At 44.2% G+C, this 21,093-nt stretch overlaps 1 protein-coding gene across 2 annotated transcripts in view; it reads right to left on the bottom strand.

The window, feature by feature from the left end:
• Positions 1 to 21,093, bottom strand: part of FSAF1 (40S small subunit processome assembly factor 1) — a 53,927-nt gene that overhangs the window by 8,197 nt on the left and 24,637 nt on the right. For both annotated transcript variants that reach the window (XM_070471099.1, XM_020911675.2), the window contains exons 2-3: positions 17,605 to 17,948; positions 5,050 to 5,115 (exon numbers count right to left, since the gene is read on the bottom strand). In XM_070471099.1, coding sequence (XP_070327200.1) covers positions 5,050 to 5,115; positions 17,605 to 17,948 — 410 coding nt within the window. The remainder of the gene's footprint in view (positions 1 to 5,049; positions 5,116 to 17,604; positions 17,949 to 21,093) is intronic.

Raw genomic sequence — 21,093 nt, 5'->3', positions numbered from 1 at the left:
TAGTCTCTTATGATTCTTCGTATTTCTGTGTTGTCTGTTGTGACCTTTCCATTTTCATATCTAATTTTGTTGATTTGATTCTTCTCCCTTTGTTTCTTGATGAGTCTGGCTAATGGTTTGTCAATTTTATTTATCTTCTCAAAGAACCAGCTTTTGGCTTTGTTGATTTTTGCTATGGTCTCTTTTGTTTCTTTTGCATTTATTTCTGCCCTAATTTTTAAGATTTCTTTCCTTCTACTAACCCTGGGGTTCTTCATTTCTTCCTTTTCAAGTTGCTTTGGGTGTAGAGTTAGGTTATTTATTTGACTTTTTTCTTGTTTCTTGAGGTAAGCCTGTATTGCTATGAACCTTCCCCTTAGCACTGCTTTTACAGTGTCCCATAGGTTTTGGGTTGTTGTGTTTTCATTTTCATTTGTTTCTATGCATATTTTGATTTCTTTTTTGATTTCTTCTGTGATTTGTTGGTTATTCAGAAGTGTGCTGTTTAGCCTCCATATGTTTATATTTTTAATAATTTTTTTCCTGTAGTTGACATCTAATCTTACTAGATTGTGGTCAGAAAAGATGAGTGAAATGATTTCAATTTTTTTTAATTTACCAAGGCTAGATTTATGGCCCAGGATGTGATTTCTTCTGGAGAAGGTTCCGTGTGCACTTGAGAAAAAGGTGAAATTGACTGTTTTAGGGTGAAATGTCCTATAGATATCAATTAGGTCTAGCTGGTCCACTGTGTCATTTAAAGTTTGTGTTTCCTTGTTAATTTTCTGTTTAGTTGATCTGTCCATAGGTGTGAGTGGGGTATTAAAAGTCTCCCACTATTATTGTGTTATTGTTAATTTCAGTCATACTTGTTAGCATTTGCCTTACATATTGTGGTGCTCCTATGTTGGGTACACATATGTTTATAAACGTTATATCTTCTTCTTGGATTGATCCTTTGATCATTATGTAGTGTCCTTCTTTGTCTCTTTTCACAGCCTTTATTTTAAAGTCTATTTTATCTGATATGAGTATTGCGACTCCTGCTTTCTTTTGGTCTCTATTTGCATGGAATATCTTTTTCCAGCCCTTCTTTTTCAGTCTGTATCTGTCCCTTGTTTTGAGGTGGATCTCTTGTAGACAGCATATATAGGGGTCTTGCTTTTGTATCCACTCAGCCAGTCTTTGTCTTTTGGTTGGGGCATTCAACCCATTTACATTTAAGGTAACTATTGATAGGTATGGTCCCATTGCCATTTACTTTTTTTTTTTTGGGGGGGGGGTTCGCATTCATATAACCTTTCTGTGTTTCCTGTCTAGAGAAGATCCTTTAGCATTTGTTGAAGAGCTGGTTTGGTGCTGCTGAATTCTCTCAGCTTTTGCTTGTCTGTAAAGCTTTTGATTTCTCCTTCACATCTGAACGAGATCCTTGCTGGATACAGTAATCTGGGTTGTAGGTTATTCTCTTTCATTATTTTAATTATGTCGTGCCATTCCCTTCTGGCCTGAAGAGTTTCTATTGAAAGATCAGCTGTTATCCTTATGGGAATCCCCTTGTGTGTTATTTGTTGCTTTTCCATTGCTGTTTTTAATATTTGTTCTTTGTGTTTGATCTTTGTTAATTTGATTAATACGTGTCTTGGGGTGTTTCACCTTGGGTTTATCCTGTTTGGGACTCTCTGGGTTTCTTGGACTTGGGTGGCTATTTCATTCCCCATTTTGGGGAAGTCTTCAACTATTATCTCCTCAAGTATTTTCTCACAGTGTTTCTTTTTGTCTTCTTCTAGGACTCCTGTGATTTGAAAGTTGGGGCACTCAACGTTGTCCCAGACTTCTCTGAGATTGTCCTCCTTTCTTTTAATTCTTTTTTCCTCTCTGCTTCATTTATTTCCACCATTCTATCTTCCACCTCACTTATCCTATCTTCTGCCTCAGTTACTCTACTGTTGGTTCCCTCCAGAGTGCTTTTGATTTCAGTTATTGCATTATTCATGACTGATTGACTTTTTTATTTCTTCTAGGTCCTTGTTAAATTTTTCTTGCATCTTCTCAATCCTTGTCTCCAGACTATTTATCTGTAACACCATTTTGTTTTCAAGATTTTGGATCACTTTTACTACCATTATTCTGAATTCTTTTTCAGGTAGACTCCCTATCTCCTCCTCTTTGGTTTGGTGGGCTTTTATCATGTTCCTTTACCTGCTGAATATTTCTCTGCCTTTTCATCTTGTTTAGGTTGCTGTGTTTGGGGTGGCCTTTCTGTATTCTGGCAGTTTGTGGTTCCTCTTTATTGTGGAGGTTCCTCGCTGTGGGTGGGGTTGGACGAGTGGCTTGTCAAGGTTTCCTGGTTAGGGAAGCCTGTGTCGGTGTTCTGGTGGGTGGAGCTGGATCTCTTCTCTCTAGAGTGCAATGAAGGGTCCAGTAGTGAGTTCTGAGATGTCTAAGGGTTTGGTGTGACTTTTGGCCACCTGTATTTTTGTGCTCAGAGTTATGTACCTGCATTGTTGGAGAATTAGCTTGGTAAGTCTTGCTCTGAAACTTGTTGCCTTTTGGGTGGAGCTTGGTTTTAGTGTAGGTATGGAGGCTTTTGGATGAGCTCTTGTCGATTAATGTTCCCTGGTGTCAGGAGTTTTCTGGTGTTCTCAAGTTTTGGATTTAGGCCTCCTGCCTCTGGCTTTCAGTCTTATTCTTATAGTAGCCTCAAGACATCTCCATCCATATAGCACCATATGATAAAACATCTAGGTTAATGGTGAAAAGATTCTCCATAGTGGGGGACACCCAGAGAGGTTCACAGAGTTACATGGAGAAGAGAAGAAGGAGGCAGGAGATAGAGTGACCAGGAGGAGAAGAGGGGGAGTCAAAAGGAGAGAGACCAAGCTAGCCTGTGATCAGTTCCCTAAGTGTTCTCAACAGCCTGGGACACCCAAAGAGATTCACAAGAGTTAAGTAGAGAAGCGAAGGGGGAGGGAGGAGATAGAGGTGACCTGGGAGAGAAAAAGGAGTGTCGAAAGGGGAGAGGGCACTCAAGCCAGTAATCACACTCCTAAGTAAAAATGGGTACTTAAGATTGGATTCTTAACGGTACAGAATTGATAACAAATATGAAAAAGCAAAGGTTAAAAATCTAGAGTAGAGGTTAGACTCTGAAAAATACAATATTAAAAAAAATTTATCACAAGTTATAAAAAAAATATATGAAATTTGCTTTAAAAATAGGGTCTTTTTTTTGGCAAGGTAATAGTAGGTTTTAAAAATGAAAATTAAAGGAGTAATAAAGAACTTAAAAGTTAAAAAAAATTAAAAAGTGATAATAGTAAAATATATCTAGGAATTTCTCTGGAGCTGTTGAGGGCAGTGTGGGGTCAGTTCAGTTTCAGACAGTTCCGTGTTCCAGCTTATACTTCTTCTCAAGGTCTACAGGCCCCTTCCAGTGTAGCCAATGTTAACTGCAGGGTTTTAATCTGTTGCACCTGCCACTTCCAAAGCGGTTCCCTCTGTTTATTTTGGCTTCCTCTGTTTGCAGGTCTCGTCAGTGTCTAATTTCCGCCCTGACACAAGGGGGCGCTGGTGGTCACTGTTTTAGGCTCGCTTGTTCAGTCGTGCTGTGGGGAGGGAGGAGCACTGCAGACAAACATCCTGGCGTGTGTGGGGAGCGCTCGCAGTGTCTGGGCCACACTGGGTTCGCCCCCGCTCATGGCGCGTGTGCTCTCCCCATCTACACTGCTCAGGTTGCTCTGCCGGGAACTGTCTGAGGTGGGCCCTGGGTTCCATGCACTTCCCAGGCCTAAGCCGCTCAGGTCCAGCTTCTCGGGCACTCCACAAGGCGCAGACTCGGCTGGGCCTGCGCTTTGTGCTCTTCCCGGGTCGGAGCAGCTCAGGCGACCAGGTGCTTGGGAGCGCACTCTCCCCAGGTGGGGAGTGCGTCTTATCGCCTCCCCGTCCCAGCCGCTCGGGAGCGCCGCCTCAGGTGTGCCGTGTGTCTCCTCTGGGGACCTGATCTCAGGCTGCGACCCTCCTGACGGATGTCAACCGTCCAGGAGCCCAGGAAGACTTGGTTAGCAACTGGGAGCCTGCTCACAGTTTGGTAGAGGATGCCGTCTCGAGTTTGCCCCTCTCCTTGGCTCTGGCTGTCCCTGCCTGCCTCCCTGCCTCCAGAGGGGGATGGGCCGGTCCGCAGCCTGCTAGCTCTCCTCTGGTATTGGCTCAGTCCTTTGTTTTGTGAGTGGGCCTGCAGTGCCTCAGGTTAGAGCTTTTAGCAGGAAAGTTCCCTCTCTCTGACTTTCCTCTTTTTTTTCCTCTCTGGCTATCCCACAGTTTGGGCTGCTGTCTCAAGTTAGCTACCTCAGATTGCCCTTAGGGCATTCAGGCCAGCAATGCAGCTGGCGCCTCCCTAGTCAGCCCCTGCTTGCTGGTGGCAGACAGGAGCGTCTGGGCTACTTCTCCGCTGGGAGTTGTGGTTAGGCACATAATCTGTTCGAGTTTTATTTATTTATTTTTCCTCCTGGTTATGTTGCCTTCTGAGATTCCAAAACTCCCTACAGACCCGCGGTGAGAGGGTTTACTGGTGTTTGGAAACGTCTCCTCTTTTATGACTGCCTCCCCAGGATGGGTCTCTGTCCCTAGCTATTTAGTCTCTCTTTTTATCTTTTATCTTTTGTTCTACCTCCTTTTGAAGACAATGGGCTGCCTTTCTGGGTGCCTGGTGTCCTCTGCCAGCATTCAGAAGTTGTTTTGTAGTATTTGCTCAGCGTTCAAATGATCTTTCAATGAATTTGTGGGGAGAAAGTGATCACCCCATTCTATTCCTCCAACATCTTAGGACCACCCCCCCACACACACATTTTTAAAAAAACAAGTTACAACCACAGAACACACACATCCCTGCTTTTCCTACCACTATATCATGGACACTGTAATCATAAAACCAGCATGTTTTAAACATCTGCACAATGTTCAACCAAGTAAATGCAGTGTGCCCTGCGTCACCATTCCCTGACCATTGGACAACATAGAAACACAAGCATTTTTGGTATTAAAAGGTGAAAAAATTAATTTCAAAACACCTACCTTTTCTAAGTTAAATTCTTGTATATCCACATCTTTATCAAGATGGTTTTGGTCTTTAGTTTTGGTCTGAAAAGGAAAAAAAAAAATTATTAAGGTCATCTGTCCCTTAAGTATCCATCCACCTAGAGACGAGTCATGTTTATAAAAGCTGTGAAACTGGCCCAGATGCCTAGATAACAAACAATAACATATGCTTGTTGCACAAAAGCCTAATTAACAGCAAACAGAAGAAAATTTGAGAAAATAAATTTAAGGTTTCAAAGTTTAAGATAGGATTGATGAGAAACTAAGAAAAAAGAGGAGTAAGGGAGAGACCAACATCTGTATCTCATGCAGTGTCTGTGGGAAGCTCCGCATAGTGAGGGGTTTAGAAAAGGATAACTGCCGAGCAAGGATTTTAGAGGGTAAAAAGTCATATTTAAATAATTCTCAGGACTCAGAACTTGGCGCTTTCACTGCTGTGGCCGGGGGTTCAATCTCTGGTTGAGGAATTAAGATCCCACAAGCCATGAGGGAAAGGGAGGAAGAGGGGGATGGAGGGGAAGGAAAGGGAGAAAGGAAGGAAGGAAGGAAGGAAAAAAGGCATAAAGGAACAAATTTCTTTAAGGAACATCAGAAATCTAGAAATGATGGAGATGGGGATTCATAATTCCCAGTAGAAAATAATGATACTGCAAATGCCATCAAGATATGTGAGTCTTTACATCAATATACCCCCTGGTTACAGTTACCAATCAATGGAATTAACCAGAAGTTTGAGACTTTAAGGAACTCTCTTGTCAATCTGGCTAAGGACAGCAGTCACTATTCAATCTCAGGCCATCCTAGCCAGGCGGCATCTCGAAAAGCGGTTCTGGGCTCTGGCTCCACAGGGCGGGGCCTGTGCAGGATGCAGCTGTCTTGCAGAGCAATGGACAGGGGACTGGCTTGTTAAAACCCCTCTGCTGTTCACCTGCCTTAACGGAATAGGCTCACTTTATTCATTCTTCCCTTTTTCCTCTCTTTAACTGCATATCTCCCAGCTTCTCATAGCCCAGCTGTTCTACATGTACGTAGTGTCAGCTCCTGCCCTGTGAGAGGTGGCTAAGGCTGGCTGGGATCACCAGCCCTCAACTGGGCCTGCACAGGGCCCAAGGAAGGGCCTTTTGGGGTCAGGTGCAGAAAACTCAACCCTCAGATCAAGTTGAGCACCTCAATTTTGAACACACTGAAGCCTATAACCCAGACACACCTGCATAGAACACTGATCACCTCACCTTTCCCCCTTCCTCTAATAACCTCTCCCCACGCCTAAGATCATTGTGCTTATCCCATGAAGACCCCAACGCCCCTCACTTTTGAGAGGCAGACGGAGACTTGTGCTCCCATCTCCTCGCTTGGCTACCTGGTGAATAAATTGTAGATCACAGGAACTCAGTGTCCGGCTTGCTGCACGTTGAGCAAGTGGACCTGGTTCGGTAACAGATCCTTCTTCACAGTAAAAACAAACATCTGGGAAAAAATTCTTGGCTAATTATTTTTGATGCTGAGTTTATTAGCATGACCCCACCACTGCCTTAACTTTCATTTCTATTTTTAGCTTTAAAACGACTTTAGCACGTTAATCGGCGGTCTCCCTTATTTTCTTTGCCTCATCCTCACTGTGGTAGGAGGCCCCACTGTCTGCAAGCCATACTCAGCCTTCCTCCACCTCTAGGCTCACAGGAGAACTGGGCTTTGCTCCATACCTGGAGTTAGGCATGCTGACTTGACTTGTTTTAGCCAAAGACATGTGAGCAGAAGGAAGCACATCCCTTCCACAGAGAACCTTTAAGAGCCTTTACTGACTTACCTTCTTCAGCAAATGCTGGAGCCCCTATCACCCTGGGTCCCTAGATTAGCATGGTGTGGACCACGGCATTCTGCCCTGACAATCCCGATGAACACATGACGTGAGAACAAAATTAACTTCTGCCTTTAAACCACTGAGGTGTAGGGGCTACTTGTTACAGAACCATTGTCTCTCCTATGCTCACTGATAAAGCCTCACTGTCCCACACACAAGACAGAGAAACATTTGGAGATTCTGAGAACTTGTATGTGAGGTTATGAAGAAGACAGCAAGCTATAAAAAGGAGCTGAGACTTCCCTGGGCAGTGCAGTTAAGACTTTGCCTTTCAATGCAAGGGCTGCAAGTTTAATCCTTGGTCAGGGACCTAAGGAAACTAAGATCCCTTACCCTTGACTCCAAAAACTCAGAACATAAAATGGAAGCAACAAATTCAATAAAAACTTTAAAACTGGTCCATGTTAATTAAAAAAAAAAAAAAAGGAGGAGCAGCTTGGGGGGAATGTGCAGGTGGAGGGGGAAGGCAGGCAGGTTACCAGGCTCAGTGATCTTTCTGATGGGCTGACCAAAAGTATTTTCTCCTGCACTGGTGAGATTTTTATTCCATTAGTTACATTGTCCAATCTTTCTCCAATTAGAGAAGAGTTGGGTAAATAAACACTCTCTCTTTAATATGCCAGCAGTTCTGAGAATACTGAGAATTTTCTTCATGTCTTCTTGAGTGTAAATTATTATTTGGGGGGGGGGGGCGTTCCCAAGATGATGGAAGAATAGGACAGGGAGACCACTTTCTCTCCCACAAATTCATCGAAAGATCATTTGAACTCTAAGCAACTTCCACAAAACAACTTCTGAATGCTAGCGGAGGACACCAGGCACCCAGAAAGGCAGTCCATCTCTTTGAAAGGAGGAGGTAGGACAAAATATAAATGAAAGAGAGACCTGTCTTGGGGAGGGAGTTGCGAAGGAGGAGAAATTTCTAAACTGTAGGAAACCCTCTCACAGGTGGGTCTGTGGGGAGTTTTGGAAACTCAGAGGGCAACATAACCGGGAGGAAAAAAAAACCCACAGAATATGCGCCTAACTGCAACTGCCAGCTGAGAAGTAGCCCAAACGCTCACGTTGGCCACCAGCAAGCAGGGGCTGGACAGGGAGGTGTGTGTGCTTAGGGTAAGGACTGGACCTGAATGCCGAGGACAATCTGAGGGAGCTAACCTGAGATAACTTTCCCGAGAAAGGCTCTAATGCAAGCCTGATCAGCTTACAAAGCAAAGGATTGAGTGAATACCAAAGGAGAGCTGGCCGGCTGCATACAGGCCCCTCCCCCGCCGCAGGAGGCAGAGAGGCAGGCGGGGAACAGCCAGAGCCGGAAGGCAAAGGCCTACTCCAATCTCAGCCCCAGAGACCAGCGTCCTCCACCAAACTGTGAGCAGGCTCCCAGTTGCTAACCAAGTGTTCCTGGGCTCCTGGATGGTTGACACCTGCCAGGAGGGTCGCAGCCTGAGGCCAGCTCCCCAGGGGACACACGGCACACCTGAGACGGCGCTCCCACAGTGCACCCGGGGAACCGAGGGGCTGGGACCCGGAAGGTGAGTAAGATGCAGGGCCCACCGGGGACAGTGCGCTGGCCACGCAGCTGGTGCCTGAGCTGCTCGGACCTGGGAAGGGCACAAAACGCAGGCCCAACCAAGTCTGTGCCCCCGTGGAGTACCCGAGAACCTGAACCTGAGCTGCTCAGACCTAGGAAATGCACGAAACACAGGGCTCGCTTTGGACAGCGCCCCTGCAGAGCACCCTGGAGCCTGAGCAGTGCAGACCGGGAAACCACACCCACCGCGAGCAGGGGCAAGCCCAGTGTGGTCCATGCACCGCGAGCACTCCCCACACGTGTCAGTGATATTTGTTTGCAGTGTCGCTCCCTCCCCACAACACAAGTGAACACGTGAGCCTCAGTAAGTGACCATCTTTGCCCCCTTGTGTCAGGGTGGAAATTAGACACTGAAGAGACTTGCAGAAGAAGCCAAAATAAACAAAGAGCAGGGAACCACTCTGGAAGTGACAGGTGCGACAGATTAAAACCCTGTAGTTAACACTGACTAAGCATCGAGGGGGCCTATAGACCTTGAGTCTTCTCAAGGTGGAACAAGGAGCTATCTGAAACTGAACTGACCCCACACTGCCCACAACAGCTCCAGAGAAATTCCTAGATATATTTTTATTATTATCACTTTTTAATTTTTTTAAGTTCTTTATCAGTCCTTTAATTTCCATTTTTATAACCTACTATTACCTTGCAAAAAAAGACCCTATTTTTAAAGCAAATTTCATATATAGATTTTTTATAATTTTTATGATTGATTTTGTTTTGTATTTTTAATATTGCATTTTAAAGAATGTAACCTCTACTCTAGGTTTTTAATCTTTGCTTTTTGGTATTTGTTATCAATTTTGTACCTTTAAGAATCTAATGTTCAGTATCCATTTTCTCTTAGGGGTGTGATTACTGGCTTGATTGCTCTCTCCCCTTTTGACTTTCCCTTTTCTCCCCCAGGCCACCTCTACCTCCTCCCTCCCCATTCCCTTCTCTACTTCACTCTGTGAATCTCTCTAGCTGTTCTCAGCTGTGGAGAACACTTAGGGAACTGATTACTGGCTGGATCTGTCTCTCTCCTTTTGACTTCCCCTCTTCTCCTCCTGGTCACCTCTATCTTCTTCGTCCCTCTTCTCTTCTCTATGTAACTCCGTGAACCTCTCTGGGTGTTCCAGATGTGGTGAGCACATAGGGAACTGATTACTGGCTGGATCTGTCTCTCTCCTTTTGACTTCCCCTCTTCTCCTCCTGGTCACCTCTATCTCCCTCCTCCCTCTTCTCTTCTCCGTGTAACTCTGTGAACCTCTCTGGGTGTCCCTCACTGTGGAGAACTGTTTCACCATTAACCCAGATGTTTTATCATCAGTGCTGTATGGATGGAGAAGTGTTCAGGCTACTGTAAGAATAAGACTGAAAGCCAGAGGCAGGAGGCTTATCTCCAAAACTTGAGAACATCAGAGAACTGCTGATTCCAGGGAACATTAATAGACCAGAGCTCACCCAAAAGCCTCCACACCCACACTGAAACCAAGCTCCACCCAACACCCAACAAGTTCCAGAGTAAGACATACCATGCTAATTCTCCAGCAAAGCAGGAACACAGTCCTGAGCATTAAAAGACTGGTCAACCACTTGCAAAAGAATGAAACTAGAACACTTTCTAACACCATACACAAAAATAAACTCAAAATGGACTAAAGATCTAAATGTAAGACCTGAAACTATAAAACTCCTAGAGGAAAACACAGGCAAACACTATCTGACATAAATCACAGCAAGATCCTCTATGACCCACCTCCCAGAGTAATGGAAACAAAAGCAAAAATAAGCAAATGGGACCTAATTACACTTAAAAGCTTTGGCACAATGAAGTAAACTATAAGAAAGGTGAAAAGACAGCCTTCAGAATGGGAGAAAATCATTGCAAATGAAGCAACTGACAAAGAATTAATCTCAAAAATATACAAGCAGTTCAGGCAGCTCAATACCAGAAAAATAAACGACCCAATCAAAAAATGGGCCAAAGAACTAAACAGACATTTCTCCAAAGAAGACATACAGATGGCAAACAAACACATGAAAAGATGCTCAACATCACTCATGATCAGAGAAATGCAAATCAAAACCAAAATGAGGTACCATTTCACGCCGGTCAGAATGGCTGCTATCCAAAAGTCTACAAACAATAAATGCTGGAGAGGATGTGGAGAAAAGGGAATCCTCTTACACTGTTGCTGAGAATGCAAACTAGTACAACCACTATGGGGAACAGTGTGGAGATTCCTTACAAAATTGGAAATTGAACTGCCATACAACCCAGCAATCCCACTGCTGGGCATACACACCAAGGAAACCAGAACTGAAAGAGACACGTGCACCCCAATGTTCATCGCAGCACTGTTTACAATAGCCAGGACATGGAAGCAACCCAGATGCCTATCAGCAGATGAATGGATAAGAAAACTGTGGTACATATACAGAAGGGAATATTACTCAGCTATTAAAAAAAGAAGACAGCTATTAAAAAAAGTTCTAATGAGGTGGATGAAACTGGAGCATATTATACAGAGTGAAGTAAGTCAGAAAGAAAAACACCAATACTGTATATTAACGCAAATATATGGAATTTAGAAAGATAATAACAACGACCCTATATGCGAGACAGTAAAAGAGACACAGATATAAAAAAGACTTTTGGACTCTTGGGGAGAAGGCAAGGGTGGGATGATTTGAGAGAACAGCACTGAAACATGTATATTGGCACAAGTGAAATCAATCACCAGTCCACGTTGGGTGCATGAAACAGGGCACTCAAAGCCAGTGCACTGGGACACCCTGAGGGATGGGGTGGGGAGGGAGGTGGGGGGGGGTTCAGGATGGGGGACACGTGTACACCCACGGCTGATTCATGTCGATGTACGGCAAATACCACCACAATATTGTAAAGTAATTAGCCTCCAATTAAAATAAACACATTAATTCAAAAAATTATTATTTCAACTAGATTAGTTTCTTCCTAATAACTATCTGACTGGATCCACTAAACAGCAGGGGACTTGGTACAGCTGAAGGGTGATGCTCAAGGGTAGCCCTGGAATACTGCAGGCTTCCCAGGTGGCTCAGCAGAAAAAGAATCCTCCTGCAATGCAGGAGACAGAGCAGACTCGGGTTTGACCCCTGGGTCAGGAAAATCCCCTAGAGGAGGGCATGGCAACCCAATCCAGTATTCTTGCCTGGAGATTCCCGTGAACAGAAGAGCTTGGCAGGCTACCGTCCACGAGGTTGCAAAGAGTCAGACACGACTGAAGCGACTGAGCGTGCACGCAGGCTGGGACACTACAGAGACTGTGGGGGCAGTGAGAAGCGGGGGCAATGATGGGACAGAATGTCTTTAGGGCTAATGCCACTTCTGGCACAGTACACGCATGTTCCTCAAGGGACAAACAGCCTAACTAACCTACGCTCCTCTCACTGGTGTCGTAGTTAGGCAGACAGCTTTTAAGCCAGAAAGCCTGGGGTCAGAACTTCAGCACTTTTTTCACATCCACAATCCTTCATCTGGAATCCTAAGAGAATTCAGAAGGAAATACTGTGAATATACTGAATACTGTTTACATTTCTGTCCTTTATTTTGCCCATCTTTGCATGAAACATTCCCTCTGTATCTCTAACTTTCTTGAAGAGATCTCTATAGTCTTTCCCATTCAATGGTACACAATGGAATATTGTGTACCATTTCCAGTGGGGTCTAAGACAGCAACTCATAATTAAGCACATTCACATTTTTGCAGCAATGCCTATAAATGCTTATGTCAAATGTAACCAACAAAAATAACTCTTAAGCCTCACGTCAGTTCAGGTCAGGTTTTGCTGCCAAATAAATCTGTACCAAACTTACAAAAAAAAAAAACCCAAACACCTAAACTTGTGCTTTCCAAAGCTCTGGGGTATTGGAGTTGCATATATGGGATGGTGGGGTGACTGTTTATATGCAAGCAAATCATTAAATCTCTCTAGGCATCAATCTCCTCTGCAAAATGAAGACAGGTCACATGAACTGTGAAGATTCAATGAAATATTCAACTGGTTAAGGAACATAAGTAATCACTTTTAGTACACATCAACCACTCAGGAAATGGGGCTTCCCTGGGGACTTAGATGGTAAAGAATCTCCTGCAATGTGGGAGACCTGGGTTCAATCCCTGGGTCATGAGGATCCCCTGGAGAAGGGAATGGCTACCCATTCCAGTGTTCTTGCCTGGAGAATCCCATGGACAGAGGAGCCTGGTGGGCTACAGTCATGGGACTGCAATGAGTTCGACATGACTGAGCAACAAATATACACAGTAAGCTTTCAGGATATACTGGCCAATCTTTACTCGGCAAAGCATCACATGTTCACAAGTAGTGTACGTGCACCACAACCCATGCCCAAGGATCCATGCGTCCCTTCCAATCCATGGGGCACTCCTTTATTGTTTTTACTATGTCTTTCTTGTCTCTTTTCTACAGAGGCCACAGAGGCAGCTAAGTTTCACGAGATGGACCCATGTTAAGGGTGGAGAAATAGGCTTGTCAGACACAGCCCTGATGGCCGAATAACACTTGGATCATTTAAGCTACATCTGACCCTTTCCTCTGAGCATAGGAACTTTCTTCCTCACAGGTAGCCTTGCACTCATTAAAGAGTGGGCTCATCCACTCCACTCTCAAATCCAAGTCCAAGCCAACCTGTTTTGAACCTGGACTCTGTAGTAAACACCTCACCCTGTCCCCTCATGCCTCTGGCTACTGCTTTACCTATAATCCATTTACCATGCAGAGGACACAGCAATCTTTTCAAAATATAAATCAGGTCACTTCATGCCCCTGCTTAAATTCTTCCATGTGGTTCTTCATGCACTTTAAATCCGAAGGCCCCAAGTCTCTGGGGCCTGGTGTGACTGGCCCCAGCCTGTGTCTCTAACAGCTCACGCCTTCTCCCCTCTGTCCTCCTCCTGCTAGTCTCCCAGCTCCTAGAAACTTGCAGCCTCTAGACAGCTCAGGACAGCAGCAGGGCCATCTTCTGCCTACACTGCTCTCCTCTCTCCCATCCGTGGCACCCTTCAACACAGTGTGAGCCTAGAGTCACCTCCTCGGACACTTCCAACCACTTGCTCCAATGGAGGTTCTGCCTGTTACTCTCAGGACCTTGTATCTTTCCTTCAGAGTACTTATAACACTTTTAAAGTATATTATTAATTTATGCAGGGTTTGCCTGACTGTACTAATAAACAATATACTCCATGAAAGCAGAGGACTATTATCTTGTTTACTGTGGCATCTCCTGGGTCTGGCAAATAGTAGGCACCCAATTACTTACAGAATAAATCAATGAACGAATCAATGTAAAGGTGACCTCTGACCTACTATTTCTTGTCAAATTACTTCTGTAGTCAGGGCTTTACAAACGGGACACGATCAGGAAGTTCATTTTTGGGTCAGATATCTGGAATGGGTTAAATATAAAAATGGTGGCCAAGTTCCCAAACGAGTCCATTAAAAGGGGTTCTGATCACCAACTCCAATGTAGGGGAGAAGGCTGCCTCACACGTGGGAGCCAGTGTACGATACAGCAGTGTACTGTAGATCAGAACCCACACACAGAACACACAGCTGGGTGTTCACAGCTCGATGCAATTCTGACACTATGTACCGGAGACAACACAGATTCTACAGGCAAAGGGCTCAGCCCGACAACACCATCCCCACTTCAGACCAGCTGCAAGCCCAGACTGTTACCTGTAGCACGTCTGACCCACCACCTACAGACTGCAAGTTCTCCTGACCCCCTCCTTGTGTTCAACTAATTTGCTTGAGCAGTTCACAGAACTCAAGAAACCCGTTTACTTCCTAGCTCACCAGTTTATTTTAAAAGGTCGTAACTCGGGGACAGGCCGATGGAGGAGATGCAGAGGGCAAGGCAAGTGGGAAGCAGAGAGGACCCCGCATCCCCTCTCAGGGCCCCACTCTCACAGCACCTCCACATGCTCACCAACCCAGAAGCTCTCCAAACCAAACCCCATCCCCTGTGGAGTTTCAGAGGTTTCCTCACACAGGCATAATTGAGTACATCTGCCCTCTCCAGAGGTCAGGGGGTAGGACTGAACGATCCAATCCTCTAATCACAAGGTTGGTTCTCCTGGCAACTAATTCCCACTCAAGGATGCTTTCCAAGTCACTTCACTAACACAAAAGACACCTTTATTGCTCTCATCTTTGAAGAAATTCTAAGGGTTTTAGGAGTTCTATGTCAGAAACAGAAGCAAATGTTTAATGTAGTATTTCTTATTATAAATCACCACATCACACCCAAGAATATCTGTTTCAATACACTGTGTAGTTGGATCATTTTTGATGGCACAACCTAAATTCTGGGAAAAGGTCACTTACTTGCCAGTACCTCTTGTGTTCTCAAGAGTACTTCAGACAACAGAGGGCAACAGGAACTCACATGGAGAATCGACTAGTGGGGGGAGCCACATAAATGGAGAAATAAAAGGGAAACAGGAAAAAAAACAGAATACTTCAAACATGACCAGCTGTTCCTGTGATTGGTCAATGGAAGCCACCATTATTTTATCATGTACTTTCGCTGATTCCATGTCTGTTTGACTGTCCGATGGTGACTTGTAAGTTTTCAGAGAGCAAGGGTCACAACGTGTACATTTTTCCATGTTCTGCAAACTCTTAGCATAGCATTATGTGTCCTAATTACTCCAAAGAACTGGCCTTTGCCTGGCATGCCTTATACCCAGGATATGCCATAATGACTAGCACTATATTAATTTGCAGTTATTTATATGTTGCAATATCAACATTCTAAAGTCTTTTTATGGACATTTGTATTTTCATTGTGTTCATATACTGTCTCCTTAGCCAGACACATTTACATCTTCAGAAGATAAATTTTAGAAAGGAAAAAAGGGCAGAACACCAAGAAGAGCTAAAAAATTTCATTAAGATGAGGAAGTCCAAAATGTAAAATGAGGACTTCCCTGGTAGTTCAGTGGTTAAGAATCCAATGCAGGGGACGCAGGTTCAGTCCCTGGTCCAGGAAGATTCCACATGTCGCAGGGCAACTAAGCCAGCGCACCACCATTCCTGAAGCCTACGCTCTCGGCAACAGGAGAGGCCACAGCAATGAGAAGCCCACACACTGCAACCAGAGGGCAGCCGCACTCACCACTACCAGAGAAAAGCCCTCGCAGCAACAAAGGCGCAGCACAGCCCAGAGTAAACAAATAAACAAAAAGGTCCACATCAAAAGGTAAAACGAGCTGAGGCTCCTGAGAAAAGCCAACCACAGTGAAAGGGGATTCTCTAGAGCAGAAAGAAAAAGACTGCTGTACGTGTTCTATGATTAAGAGACAGGGAGATACAGACTCATCCAATGACAACTTTTTTTGTCCTTTCTATTAGAAAAAACAAAACTCTATTCCAGAAGGATGAACACAAGTGAATATAAGAGGAAACTAAAGACCAAGACATTTTAGGAAATAAGGGTATCTAGATGCTTAATGTCAGTTAAATTCCCCAAAGGCAGTACTGTATTTCACAGCACTGTTCTCCAGCCTTCTTCATATCATGGCACACACAGAAAATACTAATATTTGTCTGGCTCACTGTAGTACCCTACACCGGTAAAGAAAACCAGTCTTTGGAAGCTCCCTGGCTGGCCAGCTTGGGAGCTCTGGCTGCAAGGGCCAGAAGAATCCATTTCTTGTCTGCCTCTAAGAATTCCCATTGCCCCAGTACTTGGATACTGTAAGAACTGGAAAGTTGACCTAGGATCAAAGGAGATATGGCTACATCCTAGCCTGTGTTCACACGCCCATCAAGAATATGCAAACCTAGCTGTCTTTGCAGTGGGTTGAATCATGGTCTTCAAACAGATATGACCATGAACTAATGTCAGGAATCTGTGAATGTCACCTTCTCTGGAAAAGCATCTCTGTAGTGTTATGGAGTTAAGGATTTCATGATGAGATCCATCCCAGATTTAGGGTGGCCCTACGTCCAATGACATATTAAAAAGAAGAGACATCACTTTGCCTAACGAAGATCTGTTTTGTCAAAGCTACGGTTTTTTCCAGTAGTCATGTATTGATGTGACAGCTGGACCATAAAGAAAGCTGAGCACTGAAAAATTGATGTTTTCAAATTGCAGTGCTGGAGAAGACTCTGAAGAGTCCCTTGGGCAGCAAGGAGATCAAACCAGTCAATCCTAAAGGAAAGCAACCCTGAATATTCACTGGAAGGACTGATGCTGAAGCTGAAGCTCCAATACTTGGACCACCTGATGCGAAGAGCTGACTTTTCTTGGAAAAGACTCATGCTGGAAAAGCTTGAAGGCAAAAGGAGAAGGGGACAGCAGAGCATGATATGTTTAGATAGCATCACCAACCCAATGGACATGAGTCTGAGCCAACTCCAAGAGGTAATGGAGAACAGAGGAGCCTGGCGTGCTGCAGTCCACCGGGTCACAAAGAGTTGAACACAACTCAGCGACTCAACAACAACACATCCAATGATGGGTGTCGTTCTAAGAGAAAGGCAAGAGATTCGAGACTCGGGCACCAGGAAGAAGGCCATGTACAGACGGAGGAAGAGTTGAGAGTTCTGTAACTGTCAGAAGATAGAAGACGCAAGGAAGAACTCACCCTCTGAAGAAGGGAGCATGGCCCAGCCAACACCATAATTTGGACTTCGGGCCTCCAGAACTGTGAGAGAATTAATTTCTCTACAGCAGACCCAAGAAACTAAGACAATCCTCTTTTTCTTTTGCTGACAGACAAAAGTTTGGAGGACATGGGAAAAGCAATAGAAATGTAAACATCTGGATTTCTGCAATGAACCTGACAAAAACTTGTGAAAAAGTTTGAATAAGAAACCACACCTCTCTCGTGGACTGAATTCTGGGTCAGAATTACAAATGCAGCCTGAGACTGCTGCTCAGCAGAATCCCTCAGCTTTTCATCAGCATGGAAGTTCCTTCAGAGCAGGCAGTTTTTTGCCTGTTTTGTTCACTGCTATATCCCAGGGAGAACTGTGGCAGGACAACATCAGGGTTTTCACACATGAGCCGATTCATTACCTTTGTGTTCTCGTCTTGATCTGGCTTCTGTTTCCTTTTTTTACTTTGGCTGTGAAACTGGACCACTTCTACTGGCTCCTTGTCATTCCTTGGGGGAGGGCAGGCTGCTGCAGCTCCAGCGCCTACAGGTCCCACAGGGGAACCACTGGGGGTCACAGCAGGAGCGCCCTGCAGCTCTTCCTGGAGCTCCTGGAAGAAGCTGGCAGCACTCTTCCTCTGGCCTCTGACAAGAGACTCGGGTTGGGGAGCTGGCTCTGTTGCCAAAGCTGCCAGGGGCCCCGTACCTCTCTTCTTCTCTCTCTTTTTTCTGACTCTTTTCTCTTCTGTTTCATCTTCTGTCTCTCCTGTTTGTTCGAACACAAAAAGGAAAAATAAATATTTTGTGCTTCAGCTGTCACCAATATCAAATGATACGAATGCGCACGTCCATATGTCACAGTTTACAAACACCCAGAAATACACACAAAGAAGATATTTGTTTTTCTTTGGAGGGTCGTATTCAATATCTGCACAATTCAGAGACTCCAAAGTGCTTCCTCATCTTTCCCAAGGTAATTACATTCATGTCTTTGACTCTTAGCACAATTACCTAGTCCTTGCCGTGGTCCTGACTAAAATGTCATCATGACAACATCTCAGGAACTGACAATCCTAGCTGGCTCACAGTCTGTACTAAAAATGTAAGCAGATCTACCACTGCTGCTTTTTAACACTCGCTAGGGTTACAGGTGGGTACCACAGTCTTCCTATTTCCTTTCATGGTTATAAACGAAAATGAATCTAAGACAACTGGCTTAATTTGAAAGCCTTTGAAAGTGAAAAAGTAAAAGTCGCTGAGTTGTGTCTGACTCTTTGTGACCCCATGGACTCCTCTGTCCATGGAATTCTCCAGGCAAGAACACTGGAGTGGGCAGCCATTCCCTTCTGCAGGGGATCTTCCTGACCCAGGGATCGAATCCACGTCTCTTACATTGCAGGCAGATTCTTTACCATCTGAGCCACCAGGGAAGCCCAAGATGAACTTAAGACAACTGGCTAAATCTGAATGCCTTTATTTTCAACGAATATACCCCCCCTTTGTTTTAACTGTTTAAACTCTGACCAGTCACCTGAAGATTCTGACAAGAACTCTAGGCCTCACTACTGACTGACAGCATGAATATCACAGGGCTCTCTAAATATTAACTGAGTATTTATGCTTGCTTCTATTTTCTCAGTTTCTTATTCAGTAAATGTGTATCAGACTTCTTTACCACAGTGGTCCAGTGGTAAAGAATCCGCCTTGCAATGTAGGGGCACAGACTTGATACCTGCTTCTGGAAGATTCCACATGCTGTAGGGCAACAAAGCCTGTGGGCCACAATCACTGAGTCCATGAACTGCGACCACTGAAGCCTGTGGGTCTACAGCCTGTATTCCGCAACAGGAGAAGTCCCCACAAGGAGAAGCCAGCGCACCACTGCTAGTGAGGCGCCCTTGCTCACGCTCACCACAACTAGAGAAAAGCCCGCGTGCAGCAGTGAAGCCCCAGTGCAGCCAAAAGTTAAATTCAAAACACAAACCTTTGGTAAGAAAATATATGTATTAAGAGTCAACTAGAAAACCTTGGTCAAGATGGTGGAGTAGAAGGATGTGTGCTTATCTCCTCCGGCAAGAGCACCAAAATTGCAACTAGCTGTTGAACAACCATCGACAGGAAGATGCTGGAACCCACAAAAAAAAATACACCCCATGTCCAAAGACAAAGTAGAAGCCACAGTGAGACAGTAGGAGGGGTGCAAACACAATAAAATCCAAACCCATTCCCTCCGGGTGAGTGACCCACACACTGGAGAACAATAAAACCGAAGAAGTTCTTGCACTGTTGTGAAGGTTCTGAACTCCATGTCAGGCTTCCCAGCCTGGGGATCTGACAGGGACTTGGAATCCGCAGGGAATCTGGCCTTGAGGGCCAGTGGGATTTGATTACAGGCCTTCCAGAGGACTAGGGGTAAACAGAGACTCCAGTCTTTGGAGGTCACAAACAAAATTTTGTACACACCAAGACCCAGAGGAGAGGAGCAATGACTCCACAGGAGACTGAACCTAAACTACCTGCTAGTGTGGGAGGGCCTCCTCTGGAGGCGTGGGTTGGCAGGAGCTCACCATACGGATGGGGGCACTGGAAGATCTCCCTTAGCAAGTAAACCCTCTAGGAGTTTGCCATTAACCCTACAGTAGAACCCTCAGACCCCTGGGCTGGGATGCCTCAGGCCAAACAACTACCAGGGAGGGAGTGCAACCCTACCCATCAGCAGACAATTGGATTAAAGCTTTCCTGAGCAACACCCTGCCCACAGAGCAAGACCCAGTCCCTCCTATCAAGAAGCTTGAGTAAGAGATAGTTGCTCAGTCAGGTTCGACTCTTGGCAACCCCATTTTGTCGTAATAAAAATCACAAATAACATACAAGGGAACTCCCATCAGGCTATCAGCTGATTTCTCAACAGAAACTCTACAAGCCAGAAGGGAAGGGCATTTAAAGTAATGAAAGAGAAGAACCTACAATCAAGAATACTCTATCCAGTAAGACTCTCCCTCAGATTTGATGAAGAAATCAAAAGCTTTCCAGATAAGCAAAAGTTAAGAGAATTCAGCACTACGGAACCAGCTTTACAACAAATGCTAAATGAACTTTAGGCAGGAAACACAAGAGAAGGGAAAGACCTATACAATTAAGACCAAACAATTAAGAAAATGGTAATAATATAGTAGGATACTATATTATATACAGTAATAAAATAATAGGATCATACATATAGATCCTTAAATGTAAATGGATTAAATGCACCAACCAAAACACACTGACTGGGTGGGTAAAAAATGTGCATGTATGCACTTCCACTTACCACATCACTCAACTTGATCCCCCCTAAATTCTATGTAATTACTTTATATCGTTAATCATGTTCCCATTATGGCTTGCAATTGTAATTATCTTTTGCTTTTTGTCTGGCTATTGACTGTGAAAACTGATAAACATCTTTTACTTTGTAATTATGTAACCACTACTCACTTAACACTATTGTATCATGACTGGTCAACAGAAAAATAATAGAACTCTATATCACAAAAACTAGGGTCTAATAGAAAAACCTGTAATCACCTTTTAAAATCAAGATGTGTATCAGAATTATCTCGAATTTTTTTTGAAAAATACAATGCTCAGGTAGTTTTTTTCTTCAGAGCTCCAGATATGTTTTTAATGAGCACTCATGTTTAAAAACAATTAGACTATAGATGATCTTTTACTTTTTACCTAGTTTCACTTTTTCTACTTCATGTTCCGTGCTCCCATTTCATTTAGTTTATTATGTTCTCCAATTTCTCCATTTCTTTTTTTCTTTCTAAAAAGCTTTTGCATACATATGTATAATATATATATTTAAGAAAACTTGAATTTTTTCCTAACTAAAAAAATTACATTTTGACTCCACTTGTTTGACTTAG

This window comes from Odocoileus virginianus, chromosome 7 (assembly GCF_023699985.2).
Source record: "Odocoileus virginianus isolate 20LAN1187 ecotype Illinois chromosome 7, Ovbor_1.2, whole genome shotgun sequence".
Classification (NCBI taxonomy): domain Eukaryota; kingdom Metazoa; phylum Chordata; class Mammalia; order Artiodactyla; family Cervidae; genus Odocoileus; species Odocoileus virginianus.
The sequence above is the reverse complement of the archived record's forward strand: the minus strand, read 5'-3'. Positions and strand labels throughout refer to the sequence as shown.